Consider the following 22,471-nt stretch of genomic DNA (forward strand, 5'->3'; position numbering starts at 1 on the left):
GAACAGCAGTTATCGCTTCTTATAGATGTATAGGCGGGGATAAGATCAATAGCTTGCACTTTATTTAAAGGGACTTTTTTAGTGACCTAGAAGAGCCCCGGCATTTTCATAGCTATGGCTATGCATTTTTTTCCCCTGACTTTTAACAAAATTATTTAGCACATTAATGGATTATTCATTTTATTCGCAATGTAATGGCGGGGGCGGGACCCTCGACCCACATGGGTCTGCACTTTTTGTAAGACAAAAAAACACAATGTCCACAGATTTACATTATTAAACTTACACAGATTGAAGATAATGATATAAGAAAGCTTCCCTGGAAATATTATTTGCTGAGGTGGGGGAGTTTTTGAGAAATGAGTAAAACAGCGTCATGAAAATAATTTTTGTCTCAGTGATCATGAGACGACAATTATTTTAGCATGTAAAAACGTATTTTCACGAAATTGTTGTACTCATTTCTTTAAAAACTACAGCACCTCAGCAACTCAGTGATATTTTAATGTATGCTTTCTACTATCATTATCTTCAAACGGTGTAAGTTTAATGTAAATCTGTGTTTTGTGTTACCATAAGTACCCCAAAAAGTTATAACAAAAAAAGGAAACTCGGATGTGATTATTTTGGGGGATGGGATGGATTTTTTTTGTAAAGCTAACTTTTGCTGAAAGACCGCAAGGAAAGTGATGTCTGTACTTAAACTTGAAGTCTCTTGGTCACGGAGGGGGGGGGGGAGAGGGGGGAGGGGGGAGGGGGAGGGGGGAGGGGGGAGGGGGGAGGGGGTGGGGGGGGGGGGGACACTGACATGCTAAATCATGTCAGCGTGCATAAAAATCGCGGGTAACTTCTGAAAAGGCTCTTTTCATTCAATAGCTCCCCGACCAGTAATTAAAAGTGTGACGTGCAACATTACTGATTGTTCCGTGTTTTTCTAAGCCTAAAAATCAAAATGTCTCGCAAGCCGAGAACATCATTCCCGTATTAAAATTAGTCTTCAATAAAAAGGCCAAAATATATATAGTGCCGATACAAAAATGAACATTTTGAAATAAATAATATAATAATGTCGGGTGCGCTTTATAAAACAGGGGCGCAACTGCAATCATGGTGCGCGAGTGGCACTTTTAAACTCATTTCACCACTGAGGATCGAGACAATGTGGGCGCTTAATCTTTATTAGTACACTGCCGCCCCCTCCTCCTTTTTGCTGCTCCTGGAGAAGACTAAATTTTCAAATAATTGGTTTTTAAAACCTCGGTCCTCTCAAGTGTTGAATGCGGGCTTCTGTTTGAAATATAAAATTGCATCTGTTCTAGTACAAACGGCTTCGTCAGCAGAGGCTAGAGAGGCGGTTCTCAGAGGAGGTCTACAAGTTTCAATTATGACAAATTTTTCTTAGGAAAGAAGAAGAAATGTTATCATGATTTAAGTGTGAAAAAATACCTTAGGGACCACCCATTTGAATTTAACTCAAAACATTATAATTAGTTCTTCATGGTTTTGCAACAGCGGAGGAGGTAGGCTAATCGATAACCGGTGAATCGACTAACAATATTAGGCCAACAGAGGGCGCTAGATTACTTAATTCAAGATGGCTGCGCCCATGAAGCAGTTTTCTTGCTTAATACACTGCGCAAAACTGAACCGTTTCCTCACAATTGGTTTTCAATCAAGATTAAAAAACACACCCAAAAGATCAAGGAGTACATTGGGTAATTATTGTTTAATTATTGTGACTTTTGTGTTTATAAGTATAGCTGAAATTGATGAACAAAGGAAATTATGCCGTTTACCACGGACCGTGTCATGTCGTGTGTGCACTACACTCCCAGCAGATGCATTAATTAAATGAAGGTGGTAACCATGGGGAGGGGGGGGGGGGCAATGGAGGGGGCGGTTGTATTCCAACAAGTTATCACTTGTTTAGTTTTCAGTTATGACTGAAAGAGGGTTGGTGTTCGACTTTCACTTTCACTTTCACTTTTTAGTTTCAATGATTGTTATAATTTTTTTTATTTTTGTTTTAAATTTTGATTGTTTTTGTTTGTCATTCATAACAAAATTTGTATACATTTCAACAACTAATAATGTTCTTTTTCCTCCTTTATATAACTGTCTAAACCCAGTAACCACTAACTGGGGCTCTGCTCTGTACTCATTAAAAAACAAAATTGTCCATGCTTTTTGAGTACAATCACAAATGCAGAATCTTCAGAAAATGCAAATGTCAAAGTTAAAAAAAAATAAATACAGCGCCCCAGTTACATGGTCTTTCCTCATTGACTTTACAGCCAAAGGTAACAATGACTATGATCTAGCTGTCATTGGTGGGGGATCTGGAGGTCTGGCTTGTGCTAAAGAAGGTAAGGATGGGTTTGTTGACGGCTAAACCAAAGGAAGGGTAATTAATAAGTGAATCAATTTGCAGAATATAATGATTTATTTGAAGGATCCCTCACCTTCCTCAATCTAAGCATACAAAAATGTTACGTTGGCGTAATGGGCCCCAAAAATAGGTGGGTAGTTTTTTGTTCTTTCCTCCTCCCAGCATCGGAAATGTTTTCTAATTGTTTAAGCTGGTAGTATACACGATAACAAAAGAAAACAAGGCTACACACAACAAATAGTATATTTTTAAACTCTTGATGACATTGATTTTATTTTGATGTCTTTAATAGATTTTAATCATTAAATGTCTTCCCTTGAAAAGATCAAAATTACCCAGAGTCGGCCATATTTTTAGGGTAGGTCAGGTTACACCAACATAATTTTTTTTTTATGCCTTATGATGGTGGATGCCTTGAGCCACAAAAGATGCCCCTGTATTATGCAGAAGGTGCCCAACGTTGCTATAGCACTTTAGCAATATGGTCTATTGTTTGGCCACATAATAAAGTCAATCTAATTGTCTTCACCCAAAAGGGGGAAAAGCCTAATCCCATTTGGGGGCTGGGGTAGCCCAACTTGGGCTCTCTTTTATCATTGGCCTCTTCGCCGTTACACTATGACAACTACATGTGTGTAAGACTTATGGTTACAAAAAGAGCCCAAAACAGCCCAACATGGTGGGCTAGGGCCAAGGAGGCTCACATTAGGTAAAATTATGTCAAAAGTTACTCTAAAGTTGTTTTAAAGCCATTGGACCCTTTCGGTAAACAGTGTTGTGCAAGGCCCACACTTTGTGTACCACAACTTCTATACCAAATAACAAACCTGTGAAAATTTAGGCTCAATCGGTCGTTAACGAGAATTTATATTGTTTTGCTGTTTTCTCAAAAAGTAAAGCATTTCATGGAATAATATTTCAAGAGAAGTCTTTCACCATTGTCTTCTGTAAACCCTGTAAGTTATTTTTAAATCTGTGAACTTTTTTTTTTTTTCTGAACCGAAAGGGTCCAATGGCTTTAAGGTGGAATTATAAATATGGGTGAAACCAATACACAGATCTGTTGTAATGATTAGAAATCTAATGAATTTAACTAAAACTGAATGAGGTAAACAAAGAAGTAGCATTTGGTCAAATTCAATAAAACAATTATTACTTGTTAATGGGAAATAATTTATACGAGAAAAAGATACACTGTGCGGGATAAGAATTTCACATTGTTTGACTAATGTGACCTAATTAGTTAATAAAATGAATGAATGAAAGTCTTTTCTGAAATTGCCTCTACACAGTGCCAGGATTTGACAGCTCTTTGTTTTCATTACCAGAAAGATATAACAGCAATAATTACATTTACAACTTATATAAGTCGTTTGAAATTCATATTTGATTGTTATAAATGTGACGTTTTTCTTGTTTTCTTTTGTCCAGTGGCTGCTTACAACAAAAAGGTTGTTGTCTTGGACTATGTTGAACCATCACCAATCGGTAATTTCATCATCACAATATTTTAGGGGAAAGAATCCCAAATGACCCCTTGCATTGGCTGCCATCACTGAGGTCAAACAATGGAAGCACGCTGCGCACAACTCTCAGCCAATGATGAGTCTTCGTTTGGCCTCAGTGAGCGCACTGTTCAAACTTGTGATTTCATTAGTAAGGGCTCTATTTCTGTACAGTTGTTGGTTTTGAAACCTTTTTTCAAGGAGGGTACTCCTTCTTGCAGTGATTTTAAATGCACTTTGTCCCCCTTGAGTCCACTAGATGAAATGGAAAAAAAATAAGTATATTTTTTCACAAATATTTGCTCTTGGTCAATGATTTTGTTGGACACATTTTATGAGTGTAAGATTTGTCTTACTTGAAACTTCCTTAAAAAAAAGGAGATAACCTGAAAACACCCTCCCGATCACTCCCCAATAATTTTTTTTTTTTTACTGTCTTAAAGTTTGTGTGTTTGTACAAGCGCCTTCAGTGGTTTATATGTGAAATATATAAGAAAGCATTATAAGTTATTGTTATCTACTATAACTATCCAGGGACGCAATGGGGTCTCGGAGGAACCTGCGTCAACGTTGGCTGCATTCCCAAGAAGTTAATGCACCAGGCTTCTCTACTAGGAGAGGCTATTGAGGATTCTAGGCATTATGGCTGGCGGGTCCCTCCTGGTATCGACCACTCATGGTAAATCAATACACTCAATGGTAGGCAATTAAAGAAATCATGTACAATAATCAGCAGGCCTCAGATTTGTCTATTTTTTGTTCCTGGTTTCAAGATTTTCCCATATTGTTAAGGCGCTTTGCCCCAAAGTTTTTTTAAAGACACTGGACACTATTGGTAATTGTCAAAGACTAGCCTTCACAGTTGGTGTATCTCAACATCTGCATAAAATAACAAACCTGTGAAAATTTGAGCTCAATCGGTCGTCGAAGTTGCGAGATAATAATGAAAGAAAAAAACACCCATGTCACAACAAATTGTGTGCTTTCAGATGCTTGATTTCGAGACCTCAAATTCTAAATCTGAGGTTTGAGGAAAATTACTTCTATCTCGAAAACTACATTACTTCAGAGGGAGCCGTTTCTCACAATGTTTTATACTATCAACCTCTCCCCTTTACTCGTTACCAAGAAAGGTTTTATGCTAATAAATATAATAGTGTCCACTGCCTCAAAAAGAGAAAAATTTTAACATTTTGCCAAGTGAAGACAAAGCAGAGCTGCATTTTGTCTAAACTACTACTTTTACATGGTTCTAATCTATAAAAAAAATCATGACACCCTTCAATGGCAAAACAGCCTAACTAAACCAATGACATTTTGAGAAAAGAAAGTACAAAGATAAGCTGTTTTGCCACTACAATATAAAGTTTAACATTATATACTCAGTTTTGAGTTACTTAATTGTTTTTTTTCTCTCCTATCAGGGAGACAATATACTCGGTTTTGAGTTTCTTGTTTTTGTGTTTGTCACTTATTAGGGAGGCGATGGTTGAGGCAGTACAGAACCATGTCAGGTCATTGAATTGGGGTCACAGAGTTCAGTTAAAAGACAAGTAAGTCCGTTACAGAAATTCAGTAAATGTTGTTTAAATTTAGAGATTTATATTTTAAAAACTTATTGAAGAGTTGACTTTTCATTCAATTCAGGATGAGCGAAGCTAATGTTATGATTACAAAAGTTTAGTCGAAAGTTTTTCTAAGTCCTTTAAATCCATTTTAAACGAACTTGAAACCTACTTGTTTCCTTATTGATTTAATTTTGTAAGTTGAAGAACAACCTATGCAACAATTGTGGCAACCGTTTCCCGAAGTTATCTTAGGTTGTCATCTCCATCATCATCATCATACGTTGGATAGCAGCTTTTCTTATAGACCTTTATCATGCTATCACCATGGAGGAAGATGCTATCACCATTTTGGTCATGTTCCTTATTTCCAATAGTGGTAATGAATGCTAACATTCATTGCGCAAATATGGCACCATACAATTTTTTTTGTGTAGCCTCAGTTTGCTTACAATGAGTTGGAATGGAGTAAAATCAAGATGGCCACACCGTGATAAAGGTCGATTCTATCTTGTCTTGTGCTAATCTCAGAACCTCTAGCAGGGAGAGCAGAACATCTTGTGACACTAATCTTGCTGTGTTATATTTATTCTAATTTACAGGAGAGTCGAATACCTGAATGCTAAAGGTACTTTTGTGGATGAACACACAATCAGAGCTGTCATGAAAAATGGAAAAGAGGTGAGAAGTTTTCAATAATATGCCAAGGTAGTGGGCCTTTAATTTTGGACAACGACCCTGGAGCCATTTCCCAATCTGAACGGAGGCATCTGTGTGGTTCATGGCGTACACCTTGTTATTGGAAAATATTAAAGGCAGTGGGCACTATTGGTAATTACTCAAAATAATTCTTAGCATAAAACCTTACTTGGTAACGAGTAATGGAGAGCTGTTGATAGTATAAAACATTGTAACAACGGCTCCCCCTGAAGTGGAGTAGTTTTCGAGAAAGAAGTATTTTTCCACGAATTTGATTTTGAGACCTCAGATTTAGATTTTGAGGTCTTGAAATCAACCATCTGAAAGCACACAACTCCGTGTGACAAGGGTGTTTTTTCTTTCATTATTATCTCGCAACTTCGATGATGGATTGAGCTGAAATTTTCACAGGTTTGGTATTTTATGCATATGTTGAGATACAGCAAGTGAGAAGACCGGTCTTTGACAATTACCAATAGTGTCCAGGGGTCGATTTCACAAAGAGTTATGACTCGTCTTATCTCGAGTTATCACGAGTAACTCATCCTAACTTAGGATTAATCTTGAGGACTGCATGCTACAGTGCAGGGTTGGGACTCGTCCTAAGTCCTAAGATTAGTCTTAAGTTAGGAAGAGTTTTGTGAAATCGACGGCTGCGTCTTTAATTAGCCTTCGAGAAAGACTCTAGGGTCAAAACATCAGGCCGTCAGCAATTTTTTCGGGAAAATAGTATAACCTTGATTGTGAGCTACATCAGTTTAAAATCCACTGAATAAATCGAGTTTTCTCTCTGTTTTTTAGAGAAAATTAACTGCCGGAAATGTTGTCATAGCCACAGGAATGCGGCCTAGATACCCGACAGATGTGAGTATTTTGTATACATTAACTGTTAACTACATCTGATCCGAAGTTAAGTTAGCTGTCCCTAAACTAATCCAAGTTCAATAGTTTTAAGACAAAAAGGGGATTAGGATTAGGAAGTATTAAAGGGACCAGGCCTGAGGGCAGTCACTAGACATTTTTCATTATTTGTTTTTCTTTCTTTTCTTTTGCCCCCTATGGGGCGGGGGAGGGGGGTATGTTGGAGCAGATTTTCATCAAGTCATTGAATATTTCTAACTTTGCTGTTTCTTCTTCAGGTCCCAGGGGCTGTTGAACACAGCATCACTAGTGATGATATTTTCTCACTGACAAAATCCCCAGGAAAAACGTAAGTTTTTGATCGGGGAGAAAAAAAAAAGTGGCTTTGCAGTTTTGTTGTGACTCCATTCTTAGAATTATAGGGATTTATAATGTAATTCCAACACCACAAAAAAGTATGACTGCATGCTGAATGTTTCTTTTGTGTGGGTGATTGGGTTTGTTTTGAGGCAGGAATAGAGTTGTTATGCATGACAAAAATTTAAAATGTTAGTAAGGGTTCGGTACCAGAACATTGAGTTTAAAACTTAATGACTTATGTCTGTTTTATAGTTTTTAATCAAGTTTGAATACAAATTCATTTTGCCCAAAGAGGTTGACTCGCTAAGAAATGCACTTTTATGCATTGCCTTAATTTAAAACTCTTTTTGGGGTTGCTAACATTTTGGGCTCAATTTCACAAAGCACTAAGATTGCTGTAGTGATTTGTATCCTGGCCCAAATTTCAAAGCGCTGCTTAGCAGTAAGCACATTTTTGTGCTTACTGTAGCAGACAAATTTGCTAAGGTGCAAGCGTATTTCACAAGTTAGCAGAAAATTGGGCGGCCATATTGCGTGTTTACTGTGGATTTGCATTGTGACGTCATTTATTTTTGTGCGGTAAGCACTGAAAGGTTAGCATGCCTCTTCGTGTGCTTACGGTTAGCAGCACTATGAAATGGAAATGACACAGTAAGCACAAAATCGGCCGCTAAGCAGCGCTATGAAATTGGGCCCTGATATCACAATTACGATTGATATGCTTCTTAAGATGAATATTTTTTTTCTTTGCAAAATTCAGCACAGATCTGTTGGAATCTCTCAAAGTATTTGCCTAACCATGAACAATCTGCACAATCTGATAATTTAAACTTTGACCTTTCACCTTTCTTCATTTTCAGGCTCGTAGTTGGAGGCAGCTGTATCCTTTGAAAATTCTAAAAAACAGAGTCTGATAATGTTTAATTTCAACAAATCACTCTAGGACAGTTCTTTTTCAGAACTGAGAAGTCTCCCGAACACCCGAACAATACTCCGCGGTAGTAGAATAAAGCAAGACAGTTCTCTATAAACAAACTCTACCTGGCAAGTACATGTAGATGCACACATGGTGTTACCGCAAACCAAATATATATCTATTTTCTTTATTTTAAAATTTAAATTAATATAATGGTAGATCATGGGTCTTGAGAAGGGTTCATCAATTCTTATTCTTTTATTCGCAACAAAACAAGAGAGCCAAGGGAAGTTTTTTGGGGAAAACTGTTTGAGTTTTAAAATTCTAACATTTGGTTCTAAAATTTCTGCAACGAACTTCTGCTAAAGTTTCTTCCAACAACTTTTTATTTGCTCCTCAATATCAAGACGTCAGATGTTGCTTTAGAGTGTGCAGGTTTCTTGAATGGCATTGGCTTACCAACCACTGTAATGGTACGGTCCATATGCCTGAGAGGGTTTGACCAGGTAACACACTGATTTCTCATCTATCAATATTTCAGGATTTCACCTTTGAACTGTTTCTTTTAGACCACTTTTTAGACACTTAATACAGTATGGCGTCTTCTAGAATTTCCAATTCTCTATTCACTGCTCCAAATCTAGGCAGACGATGTGTTCAAATACAATTTGGTTCAAAAAATGACACAGCAGTACATGTGTAATTTGCAAGTTTTGATAACATTCGTCAGCAGATTGGGGTCATGAAGGTGGCACAGTAGTATTTGTACATGTAGTTGATGAAATCATATCCAAGACTCAGTGGCAATTGTTGTACTAAAGTGAAGGTCACCTTTGGTAATCACTCCAAAAGAAATTGACCATAAAACGTTTTTGGTGAGGAGCACTTGCTGTCGATACTATATAAAACATTGTTAGAAACAGCATCATTTGAAGTAATGGTAATGCAGTCTTGGAGAGAGAGGTTAATTTTCACCCAAGAAAATTCTATTGGGCATGAAGCCTTTTCACGCATCTGAAAGCACACAATACTATGCAACAAGGGCGAGTCTTTTTCTTGCAATTTTGACCAATTGAGTCAAAAAGTTTCCACAGGTTTGTCACTTTATGCATATGTTGGGATACACCAAGTGAGGATACTGGTCTTTGACAATTACCAAAAGTATGCCTTTATAATAACATGCATTACTAAAACCATCTCAACTCCTTAGGAGTATGCAGCACTGCCAGCCAGATTGATGCAAAGTTTTGCTAATCAATCACATCTCAACTCTACCCTCGCAGTTTACTCGTTTACTACTAGCTGATGAGATGCAGTTATAAAGTGTCTTGCTCAAGGACACAAGTGTCACGATCAGGATTTGAACGCACACACTCCGATAACTCGGCCATCAGAACATGAGTTTGATGCTCTAGATTTCTCAGCCACAGCACGCTGCTGTATTGTAGTTGTGATGCTGAAGACCTATTACAGTAGAGAATTCTCCCGAGTTCCTTAAACAAATGTACTCTGCGGAGGTAGAATATTATAGCAAGACAAGTTCTCAAAGGAACATAATCTACCGAGCTACACATGGTATTACCGCAAACCAAATACACACTGACACCTAAACATACAATGCCTCGAATCTCTTATAGCTATTACACTTATTAATATTAAAATTGTCCATTATTATTATCATTTATGACAGCAAATTGCTGGTCTGGTAACAGACCACATGCAAGCTGCAGGAGTGGGCTTTCTTCGAGAGTGTGTACCAACCAGACTAAGTAAGAACGATGACGGAACAATAACAGTTATTTGGAAGAGTTCTGACGGAGAGGAGAAGAGTGAGACATTCGACACTGTACTCTTTGCAATTGGTAAGAATCATGAGCTGAAAGAAAGTTTGTTGTTCCTGGAATAAATTGAGAAGAATTTTGCTATTGCCTGAACATTTAGATACAATTTTAAATAGCTGTTTTTTTTATTGATTCAAGAAAGTAATAAACTCTCATGTAATGTAATGTATTGCCCAAATAAAATGTGCTTAAAGCTTTTGATCTGGTACTTTCCCTTGTCCTGTTTCAAAAAATACTCCTAAAAAATATAGGATTCAAACTGCCTCTAGCTACCAGGCAATATTGGTTGTCAAGTTGTAAGACATCTGCTCTAGAATGGCAAAGGTCGTGGGTTCGAATTCCATCTGAGTATTTGTGGATTTGTTCACAGGAAATGGGGAAAGTACTGAGCATACAGTGGTTGACACATATCAATGTTTTAGGGTAAAACCAAATAATATTCTTTGTCCCCGAAGCAAATTAAATACCTAGCGTAGTTTGTATTTTAAACTTTGGATAAGCCAGATTCTGTTTTTCTATGCAGGGAGAGATCCACAAACATCTGAACTTGGTCTTGAAAACACGGGCGTAACACTCCACTCTAATGGAAAGATGCAAGGCAAGAATGAGCAGAGTTCCATTCCGCATATTTATGGCATTGGGGATATCCTAGAGGTAAAGTCACTCTCTTGCTTCAAACCTAATTTGATATTTTGACCTGAAGATTTTTGCAAAGTTTCAATTCGTCCACATCAACTTTGCAAAATCATTGTTTGGCACATGGGGCACTTGCTTGCTGGGCACTGTGTCCGCCACTCGGAGCTTACCGCTTGCCCAACCATCCTCTGGGAGCCCACACAAGGCAAGGCCTCTCGTGGGAGAAGATGTCTCTCCTTCCTAGACACCCTAGAGGAGACACCGGCTTGGCCAGCGCTGAGGAACTACGCTCCTGCATGCTTGATCGGAACATCTGGAGAGAAATCACTGGGCAGGCTCGAGCTTCCTCATGGCACTCGACTTGATGACATGGGTTGTTGTGGCCAAGCGGTCAAGTGCATTAGACTAAAGTTTGGGCCAAATTTTTTATCATAAGCCTGTAAGCATAACAACAGAAACTGGTTACCAGCTAAAAAAAACCTTAGGTGAACAGTCTACAATAAATAATTTATCCAAAAAAGAAGAAAAAAAAACTCTCACCATTTAGAACTCTAAGGAAGAGTTGTGACAATTTCCAAAATGAAGTCCTTTTCATTTTTCCTTGTTTTTTTCCCTCCATTTTTAGGGCGGTATGGAATTAACGCCAGTTGCTATCAAAGCTGGGAAACTTCTGGCACATCGACTATTTGGAGAAAGGTCAGAGGTTATGAACTATGAACAGGTACGTACTAATTATGCTCTAAGAAATCTTCAATGTAATAATAGAGTTTATAAAATATCGATAGTATAAAGCATTTTGATAAATATTTCACTTTGAGGTAAATGTGTTTTTTTATGCACCAAAATTTGAATATATTCCTATTAGGGATTATACTTCTACGTGGACATAATTATTCGCTCCGGATTTTCAATATCTCAAAAATGCAACCTTTTGAAATTAAATTTTCACTGATTTGTTTTATTGTATACATTTGTATTTATATGGGATTAAAACAATCGGACGGTTCCAAAAACCAAAGGTATAATTTGCCATTGAGATTTCTTTTTAAAGTAGCGTCAGAATTGTTAATTTGGATGGTTATTTTCATCCTACAGGTAGCTACAACAGTCTTCACTCCACTCGAGTACGGTACAGTAGGACTGTCAGAAGAGGACGCTATTCGGATACACGGAGAGGACAACATCGAGGTCAGTTAAGATTTATTTATAAAACTGTCTTTTGGTTGTAGTAATGAGCCGGAGAGCTGTAATGGGCAAAATCGGTGTCTCGAGTAACGTTATCATAATTTGGGGGGGCTAATCATCCTTACTCGCAGCTAAGAGCTGAATTGCGAAGGACGCGGCTACAACAAGTTAGAGAAGCAGGCATGCAAGGGCGCATTTGGCTGCCAGCCACATCAACCCATTATGACCACGGAGCACAGCCAAGATCGAAAGTGTTTGATTTTTCCCGAGGGAGGAAAACCGGATGTTCTGGAAAACCCTTTACGCACACGCCAACCATTGCCACCCTCGTGTACATTGTAAAGAAATCAAGCAAGCAGCGCATCAGTGTGTGTGGAAAAGCAATGGCTGCTTCTGAGTTGTAGGTGCAAAAGAAGCCATGTTTGACCACGCACACTGGGCCTGGCTGCTTGGTTTGTGCACGTTGTATGACCCAATGTGACTCACGTGTTTTCGGTCATGATAGTGTACAGTTTTTAAAACTAACTTTAGAGGAAAAGTTTTCCACTTTTTCTTCTTCTTTACATTTGTATGTCTATCAAGTGGTTCGAAGGCCAATTTCGTAGAGCTCGCTTATGCGGAAAATATTGCTTAACAAATTTCTGCCAAGTTCTCTTTAGCAGGAATACAAGTCACATACAGTACATGGGATATGGTACATTGGCTGGTAAGCTATTTCCGGTAACCAACAATTTATTTGTGTTTGGCTACTTGTTGGGCTTAAGCGGCTCTCTGAAAATAGGCCCTGGCTTTTAAGATTGTTAAAACTGGCTGCTATTAAGTCAACATGCGTTAAACCCACACAATGGAGTCTACAAATTATTTTACATTGTTTTCTTTAAATTTTGTTGACAGGTTTACCATTCATTCTACAAGCCCCTTGAGTACACTGTCCCAGACAGATCGTCAGATCAGTGCTACATGAAGGTAAACATATTAACTCACATGAACCTACTAAGCTCCATACAAGAAAACAAAGATAGCGTTGTACACTGTAGGTTTTACCTTTCTATTTGCAATTTGTTGTTACAAAAAAACAGTTCAAGTCGTGTTTCTAGTATTTGGTTTTGCCTTTTGCAATTCCAAACTATTTAGAACTTACCACTCAGTTTCCCTTGTGGTTTATAACTTGATATAACAAAACAGGACAAAACAACAGTGTGCCTTAACACACCTTTTCATAGAGCTATTTAAGCAGAAAATACTGCTTTATAATTTTCTGCTTAGCAGAAATGAGCAGGATACCAGTCACAAATTGTACATGTGCTATGGTAGTTTTAGCTGGTAACCTTGTTCTGGTAAGTATAAGTGTGCTGTGCTTAGCTATTTTTTTGTGCTTGAGCAGCTCTAAGAAACTTTGGGCCCTGGTAATAGCACTCCACACTAACCGTTAAAAATAGCACTATGTGTCCAGGTCTCAGTCAAACTGTAAAATTTTATTAACATACCTGCGCACAAAGCATACGGGAGTTTTATGTTTACTCGAATGTACTGTACTATAAGTGCAGTTTGGCATGTCGATATCGCGTATGTGGTGGGATGTTTGGCTGACAGCCTGGTATTTTGAGCAAAGTGACGTCGTTTGTGTTGTATGTTCTTTACAGGTTGTGTGCTTACGAGAAGGAGATCAAAAGATTGTTGGGCTTCATGTTGTTGGACCACATGCTGGGGAGATCACCCAGGGGTTCGCAGTTGCAGTCAAGTAAGTATAGGCTTTCCTGGTCAATTTCAGCAAAATACCAGTCAATTTCAATAACGCACATTCCCCCATCCACTCACTCAAACTAGGGTTTCTTTTTAGCTATTAATTCATTCAACTTTGTTTTGGTACACACACGATTTCCTTTTTCGCATTCAGGTTGGTTTCAGTCATTCTATTTCATTTATAGGCATTCAAGACTACGCTTTGACCATTCTTAAGTTTTTCTACTACCTTTTTACACTTTAAATAAACTTTGATAACATTGAATGGGTGACCAGCTCTTGCTGTTGGCTTTGATGAAAAGTGGTTGAGTTAAAAATGTGTGCCATCAAAATTATTTCTTTTTCACCAAGCTCTGTGTTGCATACACTCTGTGGACATTACTTTGTTCTGTTCACTCCAGAAAAACAAACATAGAATGCTTTATACAACCGAAGTCTGCTGTAGGCAGCAAAAAAACATTGCCATTATTTTAAGGGTGATTACCAAACGTATACATGTACCTTCCCTTTAATTCCAGATGTGGTGTAACCTACATTCAGCTGGCCTCCACAGTTGGCATCCATCCAACCAGCGCAGAAGATCTCGTCAAAATTAACATCACCAAGAGATCTGGACTTGACCCCACCGTAACAGGTTGCTGAGGTTAAGCCCCTCCCTCTGCCATAACACCCCTCCCTCCAGCTGGTATGACTAATGAAAATCACAAAACCAATTCAATAGGATGATTTTGTTGTTGTAAGTGTTTTCAGAAAGGTGTGAGATTAAAGTTGCAAGGCCCTTTTTTTGTCCGAATGATGGAAACAATTTTTTTTAAAACAAATTTTGACAGATGATGCTGTTTCAAAACGAAAAAGAAAAATCTACAAAATCTTGCATGTATGCCACAGACAATGCACAAAATACATGTAACATGCAAAATTGTTTTACATGATGATGAACACCCCACCGCTAGTTATTTTCCAATTTTGTCTTTAAACTGCCACTAATCATTGGTGTATTTTTTTTTCTTTGTGCAATCCCTTTGTTTACTGCTTATAATTTTTTCAAATCTATAAAAGTAGCTATTCAAACCTTAATCTGAAATCGGCCCAAAATCGAACCTAGCATCTTTAAAAATCACACATAATTTATTTATTGAAATTGAAAATCGAATTGGAATGCTAGCATTAAGGATCTAGCCAGCTGAGGGGTGAGGTGTGGAAGGAGGGAGTTGTTTCAGTGAAACTGGTTTTCACTTTCTTGTATTCAAAGGCCATTCCAGTCACTGAATTCTTTCAAATATTCCTTGCAAAAGTTGTTGGCGTGTCGTGCCGAAGTGGTTAAGAGCACCGGACTGAAGCTGTGGTGTTTCTGATCAGCAGGGTGTGGGTTCGAGTCCTGGTTGTAGAACTTGTGTCGTTGAGCAATATACTTTACCACATTTTTCAGATTGGACATTAAGCTGTTGGTCCTGTGTACTAGGATTTGTAGTGCACATAAAATAACACACAACACTTCTCCTTAAAGGCACTGGACACTATTGGTAATTGTCAAAGACCAGTCTTCTTACTTGGTGTATCTCAACATATGAATAAACAAACAAGGCTGTGAAAATTTGAGCTCAATTGGTTGTCAAAGTTGCGAGATAATAATGAAAGAAAAAAACACCCTTGTCACACGGAGTTGTGTGCTTTCAGATGCTTGATTTCGAGACCTTAAAATCAAATTCTGAGGTCTCGAAATCAAATTCGTGAAAGTTACTTCTTTCTCGAAAACTATGTTACTTCAGAGGGAGCCATTTCTCACAATGTTTTATACTACCAACAGCTCTCCATTACTCGTTACCAAGTAAGGTTTTATTCTAAAAATTATTTTGAGTAATTACCAATAGTGTCCACTGCCTTTAATGAGTTGGGATTAACCCCGGTGTTTTTGGTTCAAATATAGCAAGCACCCGGGGCCTGCAAACTACATTGACTAAAGTTGACTTACAAGGCATCCTTGGTTTCATTACAAGAAATATATAACATTCATACTTTCAACCTGTCCGACGTGTTCCAGTCAGCATACAAGCCTTTCCATGGGACCGAGGCTGCACTAGTCAGTGTGAGCAACGATATTCTCTCTTCTATGGACAATGGTAACCTTACAGCACTAGTCCTGCTAGACCTGAGTGCTGCTTTTGACACTGTTGATCATAACATCCTTCTCTCTCGGCTCCAGAATCACCTTGGCATAGAGGACACAGCCCTAGCATGGTGCAAATCGTATCTCCACAATAGAACTCAGCATGTATGTATTGGCACTGCGATATCCGACCCTGTTGTTTTGAACTACTCTGTGCCACAGGGGTCGGTACTCGGCCCGCAGTGGTTTACACTGTACACTTTACCGATTCGTGACATCATCCTCAAATTTAATCTGAATTACCATGTGTACGCAGACGACACTCAGCTATACATCACGTTTAAATCTTCTCAAGAAAACGCCAATGCATCTATTGCAAGACTTGAGAAATGCATCCAAGAGATTCGACGTTGGACACAACAAAACTTCCTGAAGTTAAATGATGATAAGACAGAGTTCCTTTTATTTGGGTCACGTCAACAGTTAACCAAGGTTTCAGTGCCATACATCTCCATCGGTGATGCTCGGATAGCTCCCTCGCTAAAAGCTCGGAACTTGGGGGTTATTTTTGATTCATCGATGACACTTCAGCCACACATCAACAATATTGTTCGTTTATCATCATATCACATCAGGAATATAGGTAAGATTCGCAAGTACTTGGATAAAAGTGCCACTGAAAAGGTCATTCACTCATTTGTTACTTCTCGTCTTGACAACGGCAATGCTCTTCTATACAGTCTACCTAACAACCAGATTTCCCGACTTCAACGGCTCCAAAATACTGCTGCCCGCATTGTGACACTGTCTAGAAAATCCTGTTCTATCACCCCCATTCTGAAACAACTACACTGGCTCCCTATCTCTCAACGAATCATCTTCAAGCTGATGCTCATTGTCCACAAAGCTCTAAATGGCAAGGCTCCCCACTATATTTCTGAACTGCTTCAAGTTTACACTCCATCAAGGAGTCTTCGATCAAGTTCCATGCTTCTCCTCATTGAACCCAAGTCTCGACACTCATGGGGTGACAGGTCTTTTTCTTCAGCCGCGCCACGCATCTGGAACTCTCTACCACTTAATCTTCGATCTTGTGTTTGTACCGCAAAATTCAAGTCTCTTCTCAAAACTTATCTTATGTCACAGGTTTTCAATGACTAATTTTGTTGTGTCTGTTTTTCTTTGTGTTTTGTTTTTGTTTTTGTTTTTGGTTTTACTGCGCCTTGAACACCCAGCAGGGTGGATATGTGCGCATTACAAGTCTTATTATTATTATTATTATTATAACGACACTAATTATTCAGAATTTTGTATAACAAACATCCATTGGGTGACCTGAACTTAATATTACAGGTCGCAGAGTTTGTGCAGAGTTTTGTTTTTCTTCAACGATTTTATTTTGAATGTTTAGTGACTGGAGTGGCCGTAAAGCAAAGCCCATAATACTGTCTCTATGACAGTTTGTCTTAAAACCAGTTACTGGTAGGACAGACTTGAGAAAAATGACAGTTGTTTGTTCTTTGATGTTTTCATGTACCTAAAGATTCAGTTATATAAAGAAGTAGATGGCGCACTGGTGATACTGCGTGCACAAACACGACGGGACTGCAAGAAGACACGCGCGCCATTTTGTAAGATGAATGTTGTACAGATGTACGCTGAATATGAAACTACACGGTGTATGCATATGATAAACACATGCTATGCCGTTCTTTTTCACTTTACCAAATGGCAGCACACCCGGCTGCGTAACTAGGCCAGTGCGCCCTCCAGTACTTATATGTAACTCTATGCAAAAGACCCATGTCAGTTGATGTTGTAGTCTTAGTACAGGATGTTGTTGTTCATTATCACTCAACTATTGCGATTCCCCGCTCCGTGCCTCACATACAATGGCGTGCGTTGTTGGGAAAACTTCCAGATCTCACTTCAACACATCCGCTGCTTCCAGAAATGCCCACTTTTGGTGGAATAGTCGTACAACGCATGTGGTGTTGAGTAGGACCTATGGTTTAACCAACTCAACAAGAACGTCTTGTACCAAGACTAATGATGGCACTACTGGTACTATTTCGCTTGCCATGCTGGAATTCTTACATTTGAATCGTGCACACACACACACATGATACTTGAGCTGCATGCATATATTGCGCTTCAAAGCCCAACGCTGGATGGCATTACCCGTAGGTGTCCTACATGTGCATAAAACTCCAGCATGGCAGATTGCGACAGAAATTTAAAGAGAATATGAATGAAGCACAGTGGACAGTGTGATTTTTTTAAATTTTTTGTACAAATATATTTATTTCCCATAACTACAAAAATTACTTCTTAGTACAGTTTAAATGTCTTTAACAGAACACCACAAAGAAGACATACTCAGTGAGAATGAAAAAAAAATAAATAATTAAAATGAATTAATTAAAATGTATCAACTCCAAATGTAGAGATTGTTCTGTGTGTTTTGATTTTGGCCGCAAAGTTGTTGGTTACATAAATTGATTATCAGCTAAAATTAACACCATAGCAAAAAGGGCCCAATTTCATAGAGTTGCTTAAGCACAAACAAATTTTGCTTACCAGAATATGGTTACCAGCCAGCAACTGTTTTGTTAGCAAAAACCAATTCTGTAATGTTCCTTTAAGATTTGTATCTACTCAAGTAGCACTCTAAAGATGGGCCTAGGATACAGGCCTGATACTTCTTTCCCTGTAAGAGCAAGGCAGTTTTTTTTATATTATTATTAAAGAGTGGCTCAAGATCAATTTGAGTTTTGTGATGCACTCATTTTCCATTAGAGAGTCCTCATGATAGTGGGGAAACAATAAGCCACTTCGGAGTTCCAGCTGCGGACGTCTGTTACTGCTGACAACGCATGTTGTCTATCTCCAATAACCTTTTGACAATACCAGCGGGTATTGTCAAAAGGTTACGGGAGATAGACAAACCCCGTTGTCAGCAGTAACAGACGTGCGCCGCTGACATTCCGAAGTGGCTTGTTATAACAAGTCTCTACCCTAACAATAAAATGGTGTAAAATGTTTACGTCACCGGACATAAAAACCAAATGGTTCTGCTACATTTCAAAGAGGAATTTTTGCACCAGTCAAAAGGTCAAACTCAATGCAGTTTTAATTGAATAAATTAATTGGCAATGTTTTCTGCTCGAGCAGCTATTCAAATTGCACTGTTGTTATGAATGTTTGCTTGTTTATGCAAGTGGGCATTAAAGACAAATTGGTGAATGAAGTGAAGTTTGTTTACTGGCTTGAAAGCTCAGTGAAAATTTTTACCATTACCAACTTCCAATCCTCCTGAGAAATATTTCCGCCTTTTAAAAAAGATTGTCCAATTTGAAAAGTAGCCTTTCAACCCCCTTCAACTCACTGGTGCTTACTTTGATTGCCACAACCAAAATAAGTGCACAAGATAGTGTGACTAAAAATCAACTGCTTTTCCCTGCTTTCACTTAAACCGGGACTTGATGAAATTGTCACTTTCAACTTTCATGAAGACAGACCCCAACTACATTTCAGCCAGGTTGTGGGGGGGGGGGGGGGGGGGATGCCTAACTATTGTTATAGGGGACAAGCCCAACTATTTGATGTTATTACTCACTCAATTAGGCCTACAATAAAAATTGCAAACAAGGTGTGAATTAAAGGGTTCAAAATATAAACAATTCATGTAGCTGTTATTCACACTTTAGTCTGAGGAATTCAAACTTTACCAGTAGCTTGTGACTCGGCAAGTCATTGTACCAGACATTATTCAAATCTAACTTGCAAAGGGCTTATGTAAGAGATGTTACATCATTCAGTATGCATCCCTTGGGACATTATCATATCACCAGAAAACTGTTCCTGGATAGAGCAAAACATAAATTTGTAGCCTCAGAATTGTTTTTGGTTTAGAGATTTACAAGACGTGGAGCGGATTAACAGGATGTGAAGTTGATTTTTACATAACAATAAAAAATTGTTTTTTTTCTTCGTTTTTAAAATGTTTTTTTTTTAGCGTGATCAGTGAGTGTGCATAACAGACTGACAATATTCATAACCTTTGTGAAGAATGATTAAAATGCAAATGAAAAAAAAAAAAAAACTGTTGCAAAGTGCTTAAAACCCCAAAATAGTTAGTGGATGGCCTGATGTTTCGTGTCTAGCCGAGTCTTTCTCAAAGGCTAAAAAAGGATTAGGGTTTGAGACTCTGCTAGGGTTGAAACGTCAGGACACTTGCCATCAAAGGACTGCTGAGGTCATTCAAGGTCTGATATGTAGTTTGTTCTTGTCAGGGCAGGGCAGTTTTCTTCTTAGTGAAGGGCACCTCAGTGATTAAAAAATTGAAATTGTTATTAGAACATATCAAAGGGCACAGAGACAATTGTCTATGTTGCCTCTGTGAAGTATTAGGCCTGCAATTAATCAGAACATAACATTTTTATAAATTTAAATAAAACATGGGGATTTTAAAATAATTTAATAAATGATTTTATTTCACATAACATTTATTTATATTTACATAAATAGACAGGACGTTTTGTCAAAATGTTGAACGTGTGGATAACTTTACAAGGCACAGTAACAAGGTGACATGCAAACAAACAGCACGTATAAAAAAAAGAAATTATAAATTCAAGAGTAGGAAATTTCATTTAGAAAGTCTACCATTTTGTGTCTAAAATCACTTTTATCCTGAGTTCAGTCAGGCACATTATATGGTGTATTTGGACCATTTTGTTAAACTCATTCCCAGCACACTTCCACAGTAAATGCTTACTTCAAATTTGGGCCAAATTTTACTGCGCTGCTCCCCACAAAATTCTGTGATTACGGCACCTTGTAAGCTGACGGTTTCTACAGACTGTAAATGCAGAATTCTGCAGTAGGTACCACCGTGACATGGGGCCCAGGGCCCAACTTCATAGAGCTTCTTAAACACAAAACTTAGCAAAGTACAAACAAATTGTGCTTAAATAACGGAAAAACGTTTTCAGCCCAAACTACCGGGTTATTTTTCCCATCGCTTTCCATGCCTATTTTAGATGAGCAGTAAAAATGGTTGGGGAATAAAAGTGTGGGAATTAAATTGCATCTAAAGATATGGTGTGTGTCACATGTACAGTGCGTATACCACACAGTAAAACATTGGCAGTTTTAGTACAAAAATAGAGCAACCAGAATTTATTTTGGCTGACCTACAGTGCGTACTGTACAGTAACACATTGGCAATCTGAGTACAAAAATGTGACACCAAGATGTATCATAATTGAGTGCAACTGATAGTTGGTCCCTTTATATTCTACAGCTCGGAGAACCTTATTTCTTCCGCCAAAGGGGCTTTCGTCAAATACGTAAAATAAAAAACACAATATTTTTGTTCCTTTTTTTCTTTGAATGCTGAGTATAATTCAAACATCTGTAGACAAACAAACATGTATAGACAAAACAAAACAATATTTAAATTTTAAATGTTGCAAGGGGTTGATTAGGAAAGCGTCTAATTTTGAGCAGTGTGTCTTTTGCAACCCCTTAAAAATGTGAGTATTACTTCAATATAAAATACTCAGAATTAATATTAAACAGTGACAGTCAAATTTTGTTCTCTGTGATTAGGCTTCGACAAGGACCAATAAAGAGGCATAAAGCTTAGTACTACAACAAATGGGTTTCAAAAAAGAAAATATGGGTTTCATGGAATCAAACAAAATTATGCAGTAAAGAGGGTGTCCTTTAATTTGTTGGTGTATTTTTTTGTCTTAATTTTTGTTGCATACAAGTACTGTTTCATTACTTTAGAAAGAGAAACACTTGAAACATTCGGTTGTGCACACTTACAAAGATCTTTAAAATGTTAACATATAAATTCCTTCTTTTGTGTCTCAAATAGTTTCACAATAGCCACCAAACAAATAAGAGGTTCAACAAGTTTGAGTGTGTAAATTTTGAAGACATCAAACAAACTCTTAAAGTAAGATTTCAAAGTCATAAAAATAAAATTGCTACATACCCCTAAAATAATATATTTATTTCAATCTCAAAGCTCACTGATTAGGAAGTTTGATCCAGGATCAGGACCATAATGAAATTCTCTAAATATTGAGTAAAAAAATAGCAATGGAAGACTCCCAATTTTACCAAATGCTTATTTCAATTGCCGTTATGGAAATGGAAAGCCCAATATGAATGTGTACAAACTCTCTGACAAAACATCAACTGTTCAGGGGTCCATTTCACAAAGAGTCAGCCTAGGAGATATTAAAAACTTAAAGGACAGTTACAGAATCGGTAAGAAACAAAAATCTGGAATATCACAGATTTACATCAAACTTACACGGTCTAACGATGTTTTTAGTAGAAAACATCTCTTGAAATATTTCTGTCTGAAATTTCATATTTGATGAGAAACAAATAATCTAATTTTGCGTTTGGGAGTTTATCACTCAGTGAGCGTTTTATTCAGTTTTGTTTAGGCATCGATGCAATGCAAAAATTTGTAACCGGTTTTTCACTATTCTCTCGTAACCCAGAAGGCCGATCGATCTCGAACTTCTACAGGTTTGTCAGTTTATGTATATGGTGGATTACATAAGGTGTTTACACTGCCATCAACTGTTTTGCCAGCAAAACCAATTCTGTAATGCCCTTTAAGGTTATCCTAAGT

General features: G+C 37.9%; 1 protein-coding gene across 2 annotated transcripts; it reads left to right on the forward strand.

Annotated features, from left to right (window-relative positions):
• The first annotated feature begins 1,607 nt into the window (after nucleotides 1–1,607).
• Nucleotides 1,608–15,205, forward strand: LOC117290008 (thioredoxin reductase 2, mitochondrial-like). Of its 2 annotated transcripts, XM_033771229.1 has the most exons (17): nucleotides 1,608–1,715; nucleotides 2,295–2,366; nucleotides 3,821–3,877; nucleotides 4,429–4,573; nucleotides 5,373–5,447; nucleotides 6,062–6,140; nucleotides 6,960–7,022; nucleotides 7,298–7,368; nucleotides 8,240–8,259; nucleotides 8,710–8,801; nucleotides 9,986–10,157; nucleotides 10,660–10,790; nucleotides 11,398–11,493; nucleotides 11,868–11,960; nucleotides 12,852–12,923; nucleotides 13,601–13,698; nucleotides 14,219–15,205. In XM_033771229.1, the coding sequence occupies exons 4-17, from the start codon at nucleotides 4,488–4,490 to the stop codon at nucleotides 14,340–14,342; spliced, it is 1,272 nt and encodes a 423-aa protein (XP_033627120.1). In that variant the 5' UTR covers nucleotides 1,608–1,715; nucleotides 2,295–2,366; nucleotides 3,821–3,877; nucleotides 4,429–4,487; the 3' UTR covers nucleotides 14,343–15,205. The 2 variants fall into 2 exon arrangements, with proteins under 2 accessions (XP_033627120.1, XP_033627119.1); XM_033771228.1 differs by lacking the exons at nucleotides 1,608–1,715; nucleotides 2,295–2,366; nucleotides 3,821–3,877 and having other exon boundaries at nucleotides 4,544–4,593.
• The last annotated feature ends 7,266 nt before the right edge of the window (nucleotides 15,206–22,471 follow it).

This window comes from Asterias rubens, chromosome 5, assembly GCF_902459465.1.
Source record: "Asterias rubens chromosome 5, eAstRub1.3, whole genome shotgun sequence".
Classification (NCBI taxonomy): Eukaryota; Metazoa; Echinodermata; class Asteroidea; order Forcipulatida; family Asteriidae; genus Asterias; species Asterias rubens.